Source organism: Octopus sinensis, linkage group LG19 (assembly GCF_006345805.1).
Source record: "Octopus sinensis linkage group LG19, ASM634580v1, whole genome shotgun sequence".
Classification (NCBI taxonomy): domain Eukaryota; kingdom Metazoa; phylum Mollusca; class Cephalopoda; order Octopoda; family Octopodidae; genus Octopus; species Octopus sinensis.
In genome coordinates this window covers 39,165,039-39,177,393 of record NC_043015.1, presented here as the reverse complement: position 1 = coordinate 39,177,393, position 12,355 = coordinate 39,165,039, and the positions used below count along the sequence as shown (strand labels likewise).

At 36.8% G+C, this 12,355-nt stretch overlaps 1 protein-coding gene across 1 annotated transcript in view; it reads left to right on the top strand.

Moving 5' to 3' along the window:
• Positions 1–786: 786 nt before the first annotated feature.
• LOC115222050 (short stature homeobox protein 2-like) overlaps positions 787–12,355 on the top strand; it is a 16,176-nt gene continuing 4,607 nt past the window's right edge. The window contains exon 1 of the mRNA XM_029792155.2: positions 787–921. Coding sequence (XP_029648015.2) covers positions 912–921 — 10 coding nt within the window. The 5' untranslated portion in view covers positions 787–911. The remainder of the gene's footprint in view (positions 922–12,355) is intronic.

Here is a 12,355-nt window from a genome sequence, read left to right as displayed (position 1 = left end):
TTGTATATCTAAGAACTCAACGTTGTATGATGAGTCGAAGAGAGAATTTTTTCTGACAGTAATTGGGGGTGGGGCGGTAAGATAGATTTTTTTCTTCTTTTTACCGAATTACAGGAAAACTATTCGAATGACCCTTAAACGTTCATTTACAGCCACAGTAGTTTATAGGGTCCACATCAGACCCTTCCTCTCTTATTCTATCCTCCACTGTCCCTTTATTATCTTCCTGTGACTATATTTTCTCTCTTTACCCTAAATAACATTCGTTCATGGAGAGAATAGAAGAGAAAAAATACGACATAAAACGACAAAAATGTGCGTTCATCCATCTTTTTGTTGTTGCAGTCGCAATTCTGTTGGTTGTTGTTGTTGTTGTTGTTGTTGTTGTTGTTGCTGCTGCTGCTGCTGTTGTTGTTGTTGTTGTTGTTGTTGTTGTTGTTGTTGTTGTCGGGGTTGTCGTCGTTGTTTGTGTTGTTTAATTTCCTTGCAAGCCTATAATGAGTCGGACGTCGGCAGGCACTCACTCAAACAATCTCCTCTCCTGTTATACAACTATCGTCAAATTGAAATTTCACACACTACACTGTACATTCACACTGGCAACAACCCATCTGGGATTAGTCGTGTTAACATTGGCAATCTGCAGCAGGATGCGTGAACGATGCCACTAATGCAATTGACCAACTGGGTATCAGCCACGAGGCTCGATTAGACACACAAAGAAATTTGAAAGAAAAACTGAAGCTAATCTAATAAAGGCAGCAATGTGCTGGAATAAACAGATAAATTAAGTTTAGCTGGAAATCTGAAAGTTGGGGGTTATTTACACGAGGCCCACTGTAATAATGTGAATATCTTTACAGGTCTGGTTCCAGAACCGCCGAGCTAAGTGTCGAAAACAAGAGAGTCAAATGCAAAAAGGTGAGTACAGATTCGCATTCCCCATAATGGCTGACAGAAGCCTGCTTGACAGTGTGAAGAAAATGGCGGTTCCGTTTGCCACAACAATTTCTCTTTCAGTGCATTTGTTTCAAAGTGCCATTTCGCCGCTGCTAACCGAAGGACATTTCCGATGACCCAAACGGTTGTATATTGCAGAATATTATTTCATCATTGTAATATTAGCGGGGGAGGGTGATGGCAGTGGCGGTGACGGTGGTGGTGGTGGTGGTGATGATGTGGTTATAGAAGTAGTGGCGTTGATGGTACTAGAGATAGTGGTGGTGTAGGGTTGCGTGTTAGCGGGGGGGGGGAATAGCGGCGGAAGTTGTAGTGTGGTGGTGGTGGTGGTGGTGGTGGTGGCAGTAATCGTGCGGTAAGGATGATGTGTAAGTATAAAAGCAGTGATGTGCTGGTAATGGTGGTGGTGGTGGTGGCGGTGGCGGTGGCGGCGGTGGTGGTGGTGGTGGCGGTGGAGGCGGTGGAGGTGGTGGTGGTAATGGTGGTGGTGGTGGTGTCGTAGTGGCGATGGTGATGGCGATGAGAGCGATGGTGGCGGTGGCGAAGGAAGTGACGGCGTTTAGGTGGCAATGATGCTGGTAGTTGCGGTGATTGTGCCGCTGGGGGTGATGGTGGTGGCGACGCCGATAGCGGCGGTGGTGGTGGTGGAGGCGACGACGGCGGTGGTGGCGATAGTGGCGGCGGCGATGGTCGTACTCGTGATGGCGGTGATTGCTCGTTTGAGCGATGTGATAGAAAACAATATGAAAACGAAAAAGCAGGTGTAATCGATGAATAAATGAATGGCTTTGATCAGAGAATATTTTTCAAAATTGAGTCAACATTATACATTAGGCAATAACGATTTGTGTAAACTTTTAGTTGTGACTTTATTTCACACTGATTGGTCGACAGAGAGAGAGAAGAGCCGCAGCAATATGGCGGACAGTCCGAGGAAGAGGAGAAGGACGACGAAGATGGCGGCGGCGGCGATGGTGTGAAGCATTTTAATGTCTCTCCGATGTTCTTTATGTGAAAACAATAACAGGTTTACTGTGAAAATTTCTATTGTCGCTTTAAAACATTTGTCTTCATTTGAAACTGTTAATGTATAATGGATTTATTAATAAATTACTTAAATTGACCGGACTGTGTGAGATGTGTGCATGTGTGTGTGTGTGTGAGATGTGTATATATGTGTGTGTGTGTGTGTGTTTTGGGTATGTACTTACGTATGTGTGCGTGTGAACATACGTACACGCATACATACGTGTGTGTGTTATTGTGTATGTGAATCGGAATGTATATGTATGTGTGTATGGCTTTCTATATGTACGTGTGCATGTTTAGGTGTGTACGTACCACACACACACATATATGTGTATATATATATATATATATATATTATAATATATATATATATATATATATTCATATATTTATATATATGTATGTATATATATATATATATATATATATATATATATACGGATATATATATGTGTGTGTTGTATGCATATGTGTTTAAATGCTTATGAAACAGTGTGTACGGAAGCGAATGTGTGTATGTATCTATGGTAGCTATACGCATATATGTGCATGTGAATACGTAGGTTTGTGCATCTCTGTGTGTGCATCTGTGTGTGTGTGTGTGTGTGTGTGTGTGTGTGTGTGTGGTTGGTGTGTGTGTGCCGACAGCTGTGTATGGTGCAAGCGTAATAAGATTACGATCGTTTGATAGTTAATAAACAGTAAAAGGCTGCGGTGTGTGTGTGTGTGTGTATGTGTATGTAGGCGTGTGTTTGTGAGATATGGGTACGTATTAGTGTGTGTGTGTGTGTGTGTTTTGCTGTTGTCCGCCGGGAGATGTGCGGTGGGGTGTAGGGGAGGGGGTTGTGGCCAGTAGAATTAGCAATTAAATTAATCTTAGCAGCAAATAAGATTAAATGATAGTGACTGTAAGGGGAGTCATGATATTGTTAATGTGAGGGGTGATGGTGATTGTAAGCGGAGTGTTGGTATTGTTGTGCGATGGTGATTGTAAACGGAGTGTTGATATTGTTGTGGTGATGACAGTAAGCGGAGTGTTGATATTGCTATGTGGTGGTGATTGTAAACGGAGTGGTGACATTGCTGTTGTGTGATGCTGATTGTAAGCGGAGAATTGATATTGTTGTGAGATGGTGTCTGTAAACGGTGTTTGGCATTGTGTAATGGTGACAGTAAGCGGAGTGCTGATATTGTTGTTGTGCGATGTTGATTGTAAGCAGAGTGTTGATGCTGTTGTGAGATGGTGACTGTAAGCGGAGTGTTGATATTGTTGTCGTGTGATGTTGATTGTAAGCAGAGCGTTAATGCTGTTGTGAGATAGTGACTGTAAGCGGAGTGTCGATATTATTGTGACGGTGATTGTAAACGGAGTGTTGACGTTGTTGTGTGATGGTGAATGTAAGCGGAGTATTGATAGTGTTGTAAGATGGTGACAGTAAACGGAGTGTTGATATTGTTGTATGACAGTGACTGTAAGCGGAGTCTCCAAACCACTCACAACCAGAAATCTGTTGACAGTTTCACCCTAAAGCTTTGATTAATTGGTTAAATATTCATCAGGAACTGTGTTAGGGCGGCGGGTTCAAGTGGTATGAACGGTGGCGGCGGAGGCGGTTGTGGCGGCAGCTGTAATGGCGGAGCTTCTGGGGGCAGCGGCGACGGCGCTGGTTGCAGTGATTGTGTGAGGGAAGGTGGGGAAGGGAGAGAGAGAGAGTTGTGTGTGAGAGGAAAGAAAGGGGGGGGAAATAAAGAAAGTGTAGCGAGGGGGACAGGGAAAAGGAGTGAAGGGAAGAGGGAAAAGAGAGGCGGTGGAGGGTAAATATATGAATGTATACAGGGGAAAACGGACAGGGAGGGGGTGAGAAGATAAACGTGTGTATTTGAGTATATCATATATATACACATCTCTCTCTCTCTCTCTCTCTCTATATATATATATATATATATATATATATATATATTTGCACATATCTATGCGCATACATATGGACACGCATATGCATACACGTATGTATATCTATGTATATACATACGTATATACATATCTATCTATCTATATATATATACACACATACACACACACATATATATATATATGTATGTATGTATAGATGTGCATAGATATGTGTACAAATATGTACAAATATATGTATGTTTGTGTATTTGTGTATATATATATGTATATATATATTAGAGAGAGAGAGAGAGGCATAGACAAAGAGACAGTCATGGATGTTTGGTTCAAGAGTTCGCTCTCCAATCAAACTGTTCCAAATTTGATTCCACTAAATGGTAAAACAGTTCCAAATGTTAAAGAGTTCTTTAGACCTGGTGGGGGTCTGTTAATTTTGGGCCACAGAGTTATGCTACCCCACCTCACATTAATCTACCCCACCTCACATTAATCTACCCCACCTCACATTAATCTGCCACCCCTAATTTCGCGAAATCCTTTAACTCTAAATTTCGTTTTTGGATTTGGTTTGCAAGATTCTTTATATGAGTTTGTATGTTGAAGCATATTCTGTTGTGTCTGAAGAGAGTCATTTTCTTTTTGTGCCTTATAATATAACACACTCACCGGTAAAATTGCCACTTATTCCTTATTTTTATTTTCCTAAAATTTTCGTTGCGTCTTGCAACCTTTTCAAGGAATCTTGATTCTAAACTTATTGGTTTATTAATATTAGCTGCCGTCAATAAATGGGTTCAACCGAAACTAGAATGTGTGTGTGTGTGTGTGTATGTATAGGCATGTGTGGTAAGAAGCTTGCATCCCAATCACATGATTCCGAGTTCAGTCCCACTGCGTGGCACCTTTGCCAAGTGTCTTCTACCATACTGCGGGCCGACCAAAGCTTTATGAGTGGGTTTGGTAGAAAGAAACTGAAAGAAGCTCGTCGTATATATATTATATATATATATATATATATATAATCAGATGAATATGGTACTTAAGTTGAGGCACCAGAATTTAGCACGGTATTATCCATACAATTTCAAAATAAGGTGATTAAAATTCAAATAAGCAACAAGGATATCCAGAGGTAATGCAGTACGATCGTTTCATGCAACTCCATTTAATTGAATAATGCAACCATTTCATCAATTTAAATGCAGAGCAATCTTCAGCTGCATAAGGATATAGAATTAAATTAAATTAAAACAGATGGACACACTAGTATAATGCAGCCTTCGCTTCAGCTTAGAAGCTTCTAAGCTGAAGTGAAGGCAGCATGTTATTTGTCTTCTCCCTAACTTCTTGGAGATGTTAAGTAAAATTATACTAATGTGTCCATCTGTTTTGATTTAATTAATTTCTATGTCTTTTTGAAGCTGAGGGTTGCTTTGCATTTAAATTGATGAAATGGTTACATTGTTCAATAAAATGGAGCTGCATGAAACGATCGTACTGCATTACCTCTGGATATCCTTGTTGCTTATTTTGATATGTGTGTGTGTGTGTGTGTGTGTGTGTGTGTGTGTTTATATATGTATATATTTGTGTGTGTGTCTGTGTTTGTCCCCCCACCATCGCTTGACAACCGATGTTGGCGTGTTTACGTCCCCGTAACTTAGCGGTTAGACAAAAAGAGACCGATAGAATAAGTACTAGGCTTACAAAGAATAAGTCCTGGTTGTCGATTTGTTCGACTAAAGGCAGTACTCCAGCAAGGCCGCAGTCAAATGACTGAAACAAGTAAAAGAATAAAAGGTAAAAGCACACACATATATATGTGTGTGTGTGTGTGTGTGTGTGTGTGTGTATTTAATATATATATATATATTGCTAAATTGAGATTTTCATTTCAAAGTGAGTCTAAGAATAACAAGTCATTTACTGAATTCAAATTCATGTTGACTGGGACTTCAAATTTTGTTTGACAGATTATTAACACCAGATTGGTCGAATGAACTGTCAAGCGAAACAAAGATTCAGTCCACAGGTATAGATAGATAGATAGATAGATAGATAGATAGACAGATAGACAGATAGATAGATAGATAGATAGATAGATAGATAGATAGATAGATAGATAGATAGATAGATAGATAGATAGATAGATAGATATGAGAGAGTGATGGGGGTCAAAGCATTTATAGGTCATCCCAAACAGATCTTGCCTGTAATTTTCGTACGCAAGACCACATTTAAATTGTTTCCAAGTCTCAATCCAGACAAATGTTCGGGACTTGTACTTTAAGCCAAATATAATTCTCGTAATTCCATCACACCAAACTAAGAGTTATTCTTCGCAAACATTCTGAAATAAACGCCTACTTCAGAAATTATATATCAAGTTTTGCTTTGAATAAAGCATGTATTTATTCAAAGAGAATGCGCATGCGCACAACAAATAGCGGGGGTAAAAATCCAATATGGGGGCGGAGAAACATAGATGTTTGCGGTTTCTAACGCTGATTTTGGTGTGATTAGAAAAATATGTTTCTCAAATGCCTGACTCATCTCCGGAAAAGTTCTGTGGCAAATTAATAGATTCGTTAAAAAATATATAAACTATTTTTCACGCGAAATCGCTTTTTTTCCTCTCTTCTTGCTTTGCTTTTCTTTATCGTTTCGCCCATATATTATTAGGTGGTGGGTTAGAAAGATAATATTTTAGTTTGACAAAGTGACACAGAGATATGTCATTAAAATGATAAAATATCATGGTGATATCTTCTTGCTAATATTGTCTTTTTAGACGACGATATACTGCCATGGTGATATATTCTGGTAACCAATATTTGTTTAGTCAATAGCTAATGGCTATAATATGTCAGAGAAATATCTGACTGGAGTGATATCATCTAGTTAGGATGATATCTTCCATGAAGAATGGGACCAGAACTGAGTGGGTGGCCAGGCAGTAAGAGAGATTTCGCGGTTTCAAATAGCAACAGTCTCTCTGTTACTTAGAGTGGAAAAAAAAAAACTATTTTTATTGTTTGAGTTAATGAGGGATCTTCCATGAAGAATGGGACCACGTGGGTGGCCAGGCAGTAAGAGAAACGTTCCGGTTTCAAATAACAGCGGTCTCTCTGTTACTGAGAGTTGGATAAAAAAAGGACTAATTTTATTGTTTGAGTTAATGAGGGAAGGTCACCGCATTGGCCCCTTTTCTTAGCCCCTTCCTAACCGAGACACGAAACACAGTCAGTGAGAATGAAAGAAAAACTTAACAGTTGTAAAACATTGATAATAGCAACTGTGGTGGCGAGAGCAGCGGCGGTGGTGATGGCGATGGTAGTGGTGGTAGTGGTGGTGGTGGCGGTGGCGGTGGTGAAGTTTATGGCCACGACGTCAACGATGACGATGTCCTTTTTTAAAGATATATTAGGAAGAAACCCTCGTTCATCAGTGAGATATTTGATATAATTAACCTAGACATATGGAATTAAATATATCAAGCGATGGTTATGTAAGTAAATGAAAACTGGTTGAGTGGACCTTCATCTTGGAATGACAAAAATATTTAAATATATATTTATGGAAAATACACCGTCACCAAATACAACAACAACAACATAATAAATGTTCCCTCCAATTCTTATCCAAATAAATATCAAATATATTTATTGCACACACACACACACACACACACATGAGCGTGCGCATACATATGCATGTGTGAATGCATGGCTCTCCCTCTCGCTCACATATACATACATATATACATACATAGATACATAAATATGAAGGTGACATCACAAGAAATTAGAGTGACTATAACCTTTGGCAATATTGTTTGCCTTTATTAATGCAATCTATTCCATGTTTATTTAAGAAAAAAGACAATTTATCTTGCTTGAATTAAAAAAAAATAATCGTATAACTTTGACAGTTAAGAGCGGCCATGTTCTCCGATTTTTTCTCTCTTCTACCCTCGCTATCTAACTTCGCTCTCATTATTCAACCAACCTGAGTCAGACGATACATCTCAACAAATATATTTCACTGGCGTCTTAGGTTCATCCAAATAAGATAAGAAATTTGCTGTCTATATTCAGAAAGATGACGCCGATTTACGTCTACATTCAGAAAAATTATGCCAAAACAACGAAAAATTCAAACACAGCCCCATGCAAATGATTTCTCTCACTGTACTAACAATATTCCCGGGACAAAAAAAGAAGAGAGAGATGGGAGGAGAGAGAAAGAGCTATGAAAAGAAATAGAAAATGTTCGTTTGTTTGCTTTATTATCTCACATTTACACTCTTTCCCCTTCTTCTCTCTTCCAAATTAGCTTTGTTTTCTTGTTCTATTGACTTTGGTTAGATCAATGTGGATAGTTTTGGCTTTCAATTAGTCTAAATAAATGGTACAAGCCAGACCTTAATAAACGATTATTTACACCAATGTTGACGGATCAGACTGGTCGCTGTGGCATTGTATAGAGTTGATATGATTTATTACCGGATTCAAATATTTACCATGCCTCTGCTTCGAACTGGTGTGGGCCAGCAGCCTTCTCTCTCTCTCGAAAAACTTGCTACTCTTGCGAAACACCTGACCTTTAACTTTGTGTTTATTGGACGTCAGACCAAACGACAAGATAGTTGCCAGTCAAGAATTCAAGCAAGATTCCACCATAACAATCAATCAAGCGAAATAAACAGTACATTTTCGGAGCTGATTAAAGCTCTTGTTTATTTTCGTAGCGTCACAACTTGCTCTGACTTCCCTTTTCCAATTTGAACTTTGAATTATCAGAAAATATAACTTTGATTTAATCTAATCAATCTTCTTCAAAACCAAATTGCAACATCCACTTCATCACTTCATCACGTTAGTTTTGTCTACGTTTATATATATTATATACTATATATATATATATATATGTATATATATATATATTATATATATATATATATATATATATATATATAATATATAACATATTATATATATATATATGTATATATATATATATGAATGTATATGTATATATATATATATATATACGTATATATATATATATATATACGTATATATATATATACATAGAGAGAGAGAGAACGAGAGAGGGGGTGCAGGCATCTACATGCTTATCTAAATAGATGCATGAATACCATACAGTGCACATAACTCGACTAGATACATAAAATGGGGGTGGGGGATGTTGATACAACAGTACACATGTGCATGAGTGGGTGGGCGTGGGTGTATAATATATATATATATGTATGTATGTATATATATTTCCATGCTGTCTAAATGTCTACATTGTTTGTATTGCTATAGATAGATGCTTTAAAAATACAATAAAAACATATATATATATATATATATATTATATATAATATATATTATATTATATATATTGTATGTATGTACGAATGCATATATAAACGAATATTTTAACGCAGATCTATGATTTATACACGCATACATACACACACACACACACTTGATATATATATATATATATGTGTGTGTGTGTGTGTGTGTGTGTGTGTGTGTGTGTGTGTGTGTGTGTATGTGTATATATATATATATATTATATATACACGCACGCACATACACATGCATATGTATGCATCTGCATATATATATAAATGACACTTCCAACAATCTCTCTGCCTCTGTGTGTGTGTGTGTGTGTGTAAACGTATGTAGTATTCATGTGTAATTATATTTGTGTGTCAACGTATGTATCTTAAGTGGATATTCATATTTTTGCCTAATTCATACAAACGCATACACACATATATGCAAAAACATACGCACACACACACACACACACACACACACATATAGACAGACATATAATACACACACACACACATATGCTAAGATGTGTGTGTGTGGATGTATGTATATAATTTAATTTTCTATTCCTGATATATTATTTACAAATACGTACGTTGATAGAAATATTTCAATATATATGTGTGGCTAGAGTTGGCTATTAAGTTAGCGGGATAAGTATGTATAGAGGGAGACATACAATACATCACACCACCACACACAAATATATAATATATAATATATACATATGTATTTATGAATGCATATGTATATATATGTACACACACACACACATCTCTCTCTCTCTCTCCTCTCTCTCTCTCTCTCTCTCCCTCTATATATTATATATAATATATATATATATATATATATATATATATATATATATATATAGATGTGTTGTGTGTACATATATATATATATCTGTAAATGTAATATGTGACAATTATTCGGTAGCCAAGACAAAAATCTGAGCTTCGGATGCCGAGGTGGAAATCCACGCCACCATCTCTTCAGTTATCCGGCCATCGGAAAAAACGCTATGAAAAATTCCGTTATCATAGCGTTTTTCCGATGCCCGGTGGATTTCCACCTCGGCATCCGAAACTCGGAGTTTTATCTTGGCTACCGAATAATTGTCACATATTACATTTACAAATAAATTCCTCTATTTACATAAATCGAGGGTCTCCTGTTTTTATCAATATATATATATATATATATACTTATATATATATATCTATATATTATATATATATAATATACCGGAGAGTAAACACATAAATGTGAAACAAGTGGAAAAAAATGAGTACTCAAATACCAGTGGTAGAGTAATATGCTTTATTTAAAGCAGCAGAAAATTCCACAAAACCTGTTACTCTGAGTTTCACGTTGCCGTTCGTCGGACAGTTTTTGCTAGAAATATGAAAGAATTGATGGAAATATTTCAATATATATATTTCCATCAATTCTTTCATATTTGAAAATCCTTTGACTGAGGAAGGTTTACGTAATGGATGCATTTTCTGTTACCTATTACGCAAATCTGAAACACACGTATTAAACGACTTCACTAGTCGGTTTAACTTCATTATTAAAACGTATGCGGGTTCGATGCCATTACAAACTAGACGTTCTTAACGCCATTTATACGGATATTCTAACAACGATGTGAAGGAGTCTGTTATATTTGAGTGGAGTCGAAGATTCTGGTACCATGCACTGCTTCTTAGCGTAATAATAAATCATGCTTAGCAGCATTTTACCTTCTAAGTTCCGCCGCGGTCGATTTTTGCCTTTCATCGTTTCGGGGCCGATGAAATAAGTACCAGTTGAGTACTGGGGTCGATGTTATCGACTATTCCCTCCACACACAATTTCAAACCTTGTGTCTGTAGTAGGAAGGATTATTATCAGAAGTAGCGTACAATGCGTATTATCATTTGGATTATCACATTAATTCAGTAATGGTGTTTAAAATTATTCGCTTCACAGATTTATTTGTAGACTCGGATGTCAATACACTTACTTCCACACACAGACATACGTATACAGACGTGTGTGTGTGTGTGTGTGCATATAAAAAGGATTGCGTATGTATACACAGAGACACGTACACACACACGTAGCGGTGTTTCCTGCATGAATGCCAGACACGCCATGCTTGCTTCAACATAAATGAATGCAAACAACAAATGAAATGTTTTCGTTGTTTCTTTTCTTTCTTTTTGTTTTTTGAGAGAAAGAGAGGGAGAGAAAGAGAGAGAGAGTGAGAGACGGACAGAAAGTTGTATGTACCCTGTCTCAATTATATGCTTTCGATTTTTAGCATTGAATGCTCTGGCTTATGCCCCCAGAAATCGTCTGTGTGTGTGTCTGTGTGTTTGTAAAACGGCATAATATTGGTTAAAAGAAAGGATGGTTTTACAGGAATCGAACCAAGAATTTATCACTTACCAAGCAATCGTGCTACCGATAACACCAAGTGTACTCTGAAGGAATTTTACTGTCAAAATAAGAAATATAAATGTCTTTTTTTCCCTCTATATAAGTTTAATTATTTAGTTTTCTCTCAAGTGAACTAATGTCTGTGAATTAATATTTAACCAACAGCAGAGATGCTAGTCAACCCGTGGAATTCTCCTCCATCTCACTGCGGGATTGGTCACAGTAGATGCGTGGTTCGAATCCTCCAAGTAGCTTTCCATCTTTTTTCCTTTCCAAGGGAGTTTTAAAGCTGTGTATATTAAACTATTATTTATGACTGGATTGATTTTTTGAGATCCCTGCCTTAATAGAAGACTTATTTACACATTTACTATGTATTCGATATATATTGTTTTCTTTTAATAAGTCTATGAAGAAATTTTCTCTCAAACATTATCTTTCAAATGTGTATATAACGTTAAGTATGATACACAGGTGGCTGTTTTTATTTAATGCTGTTTAAAATTGTTCCAGTTTGAAAAATAAATGATATTGATCTGTTGTTATTTTCAATAATTTTCTTAATATAATATATAATATATATATATATATATATAATATATATATATATAATTATATATATATATATCTGTAAATGTAATATGTGACAATTATTCGGTAGCCA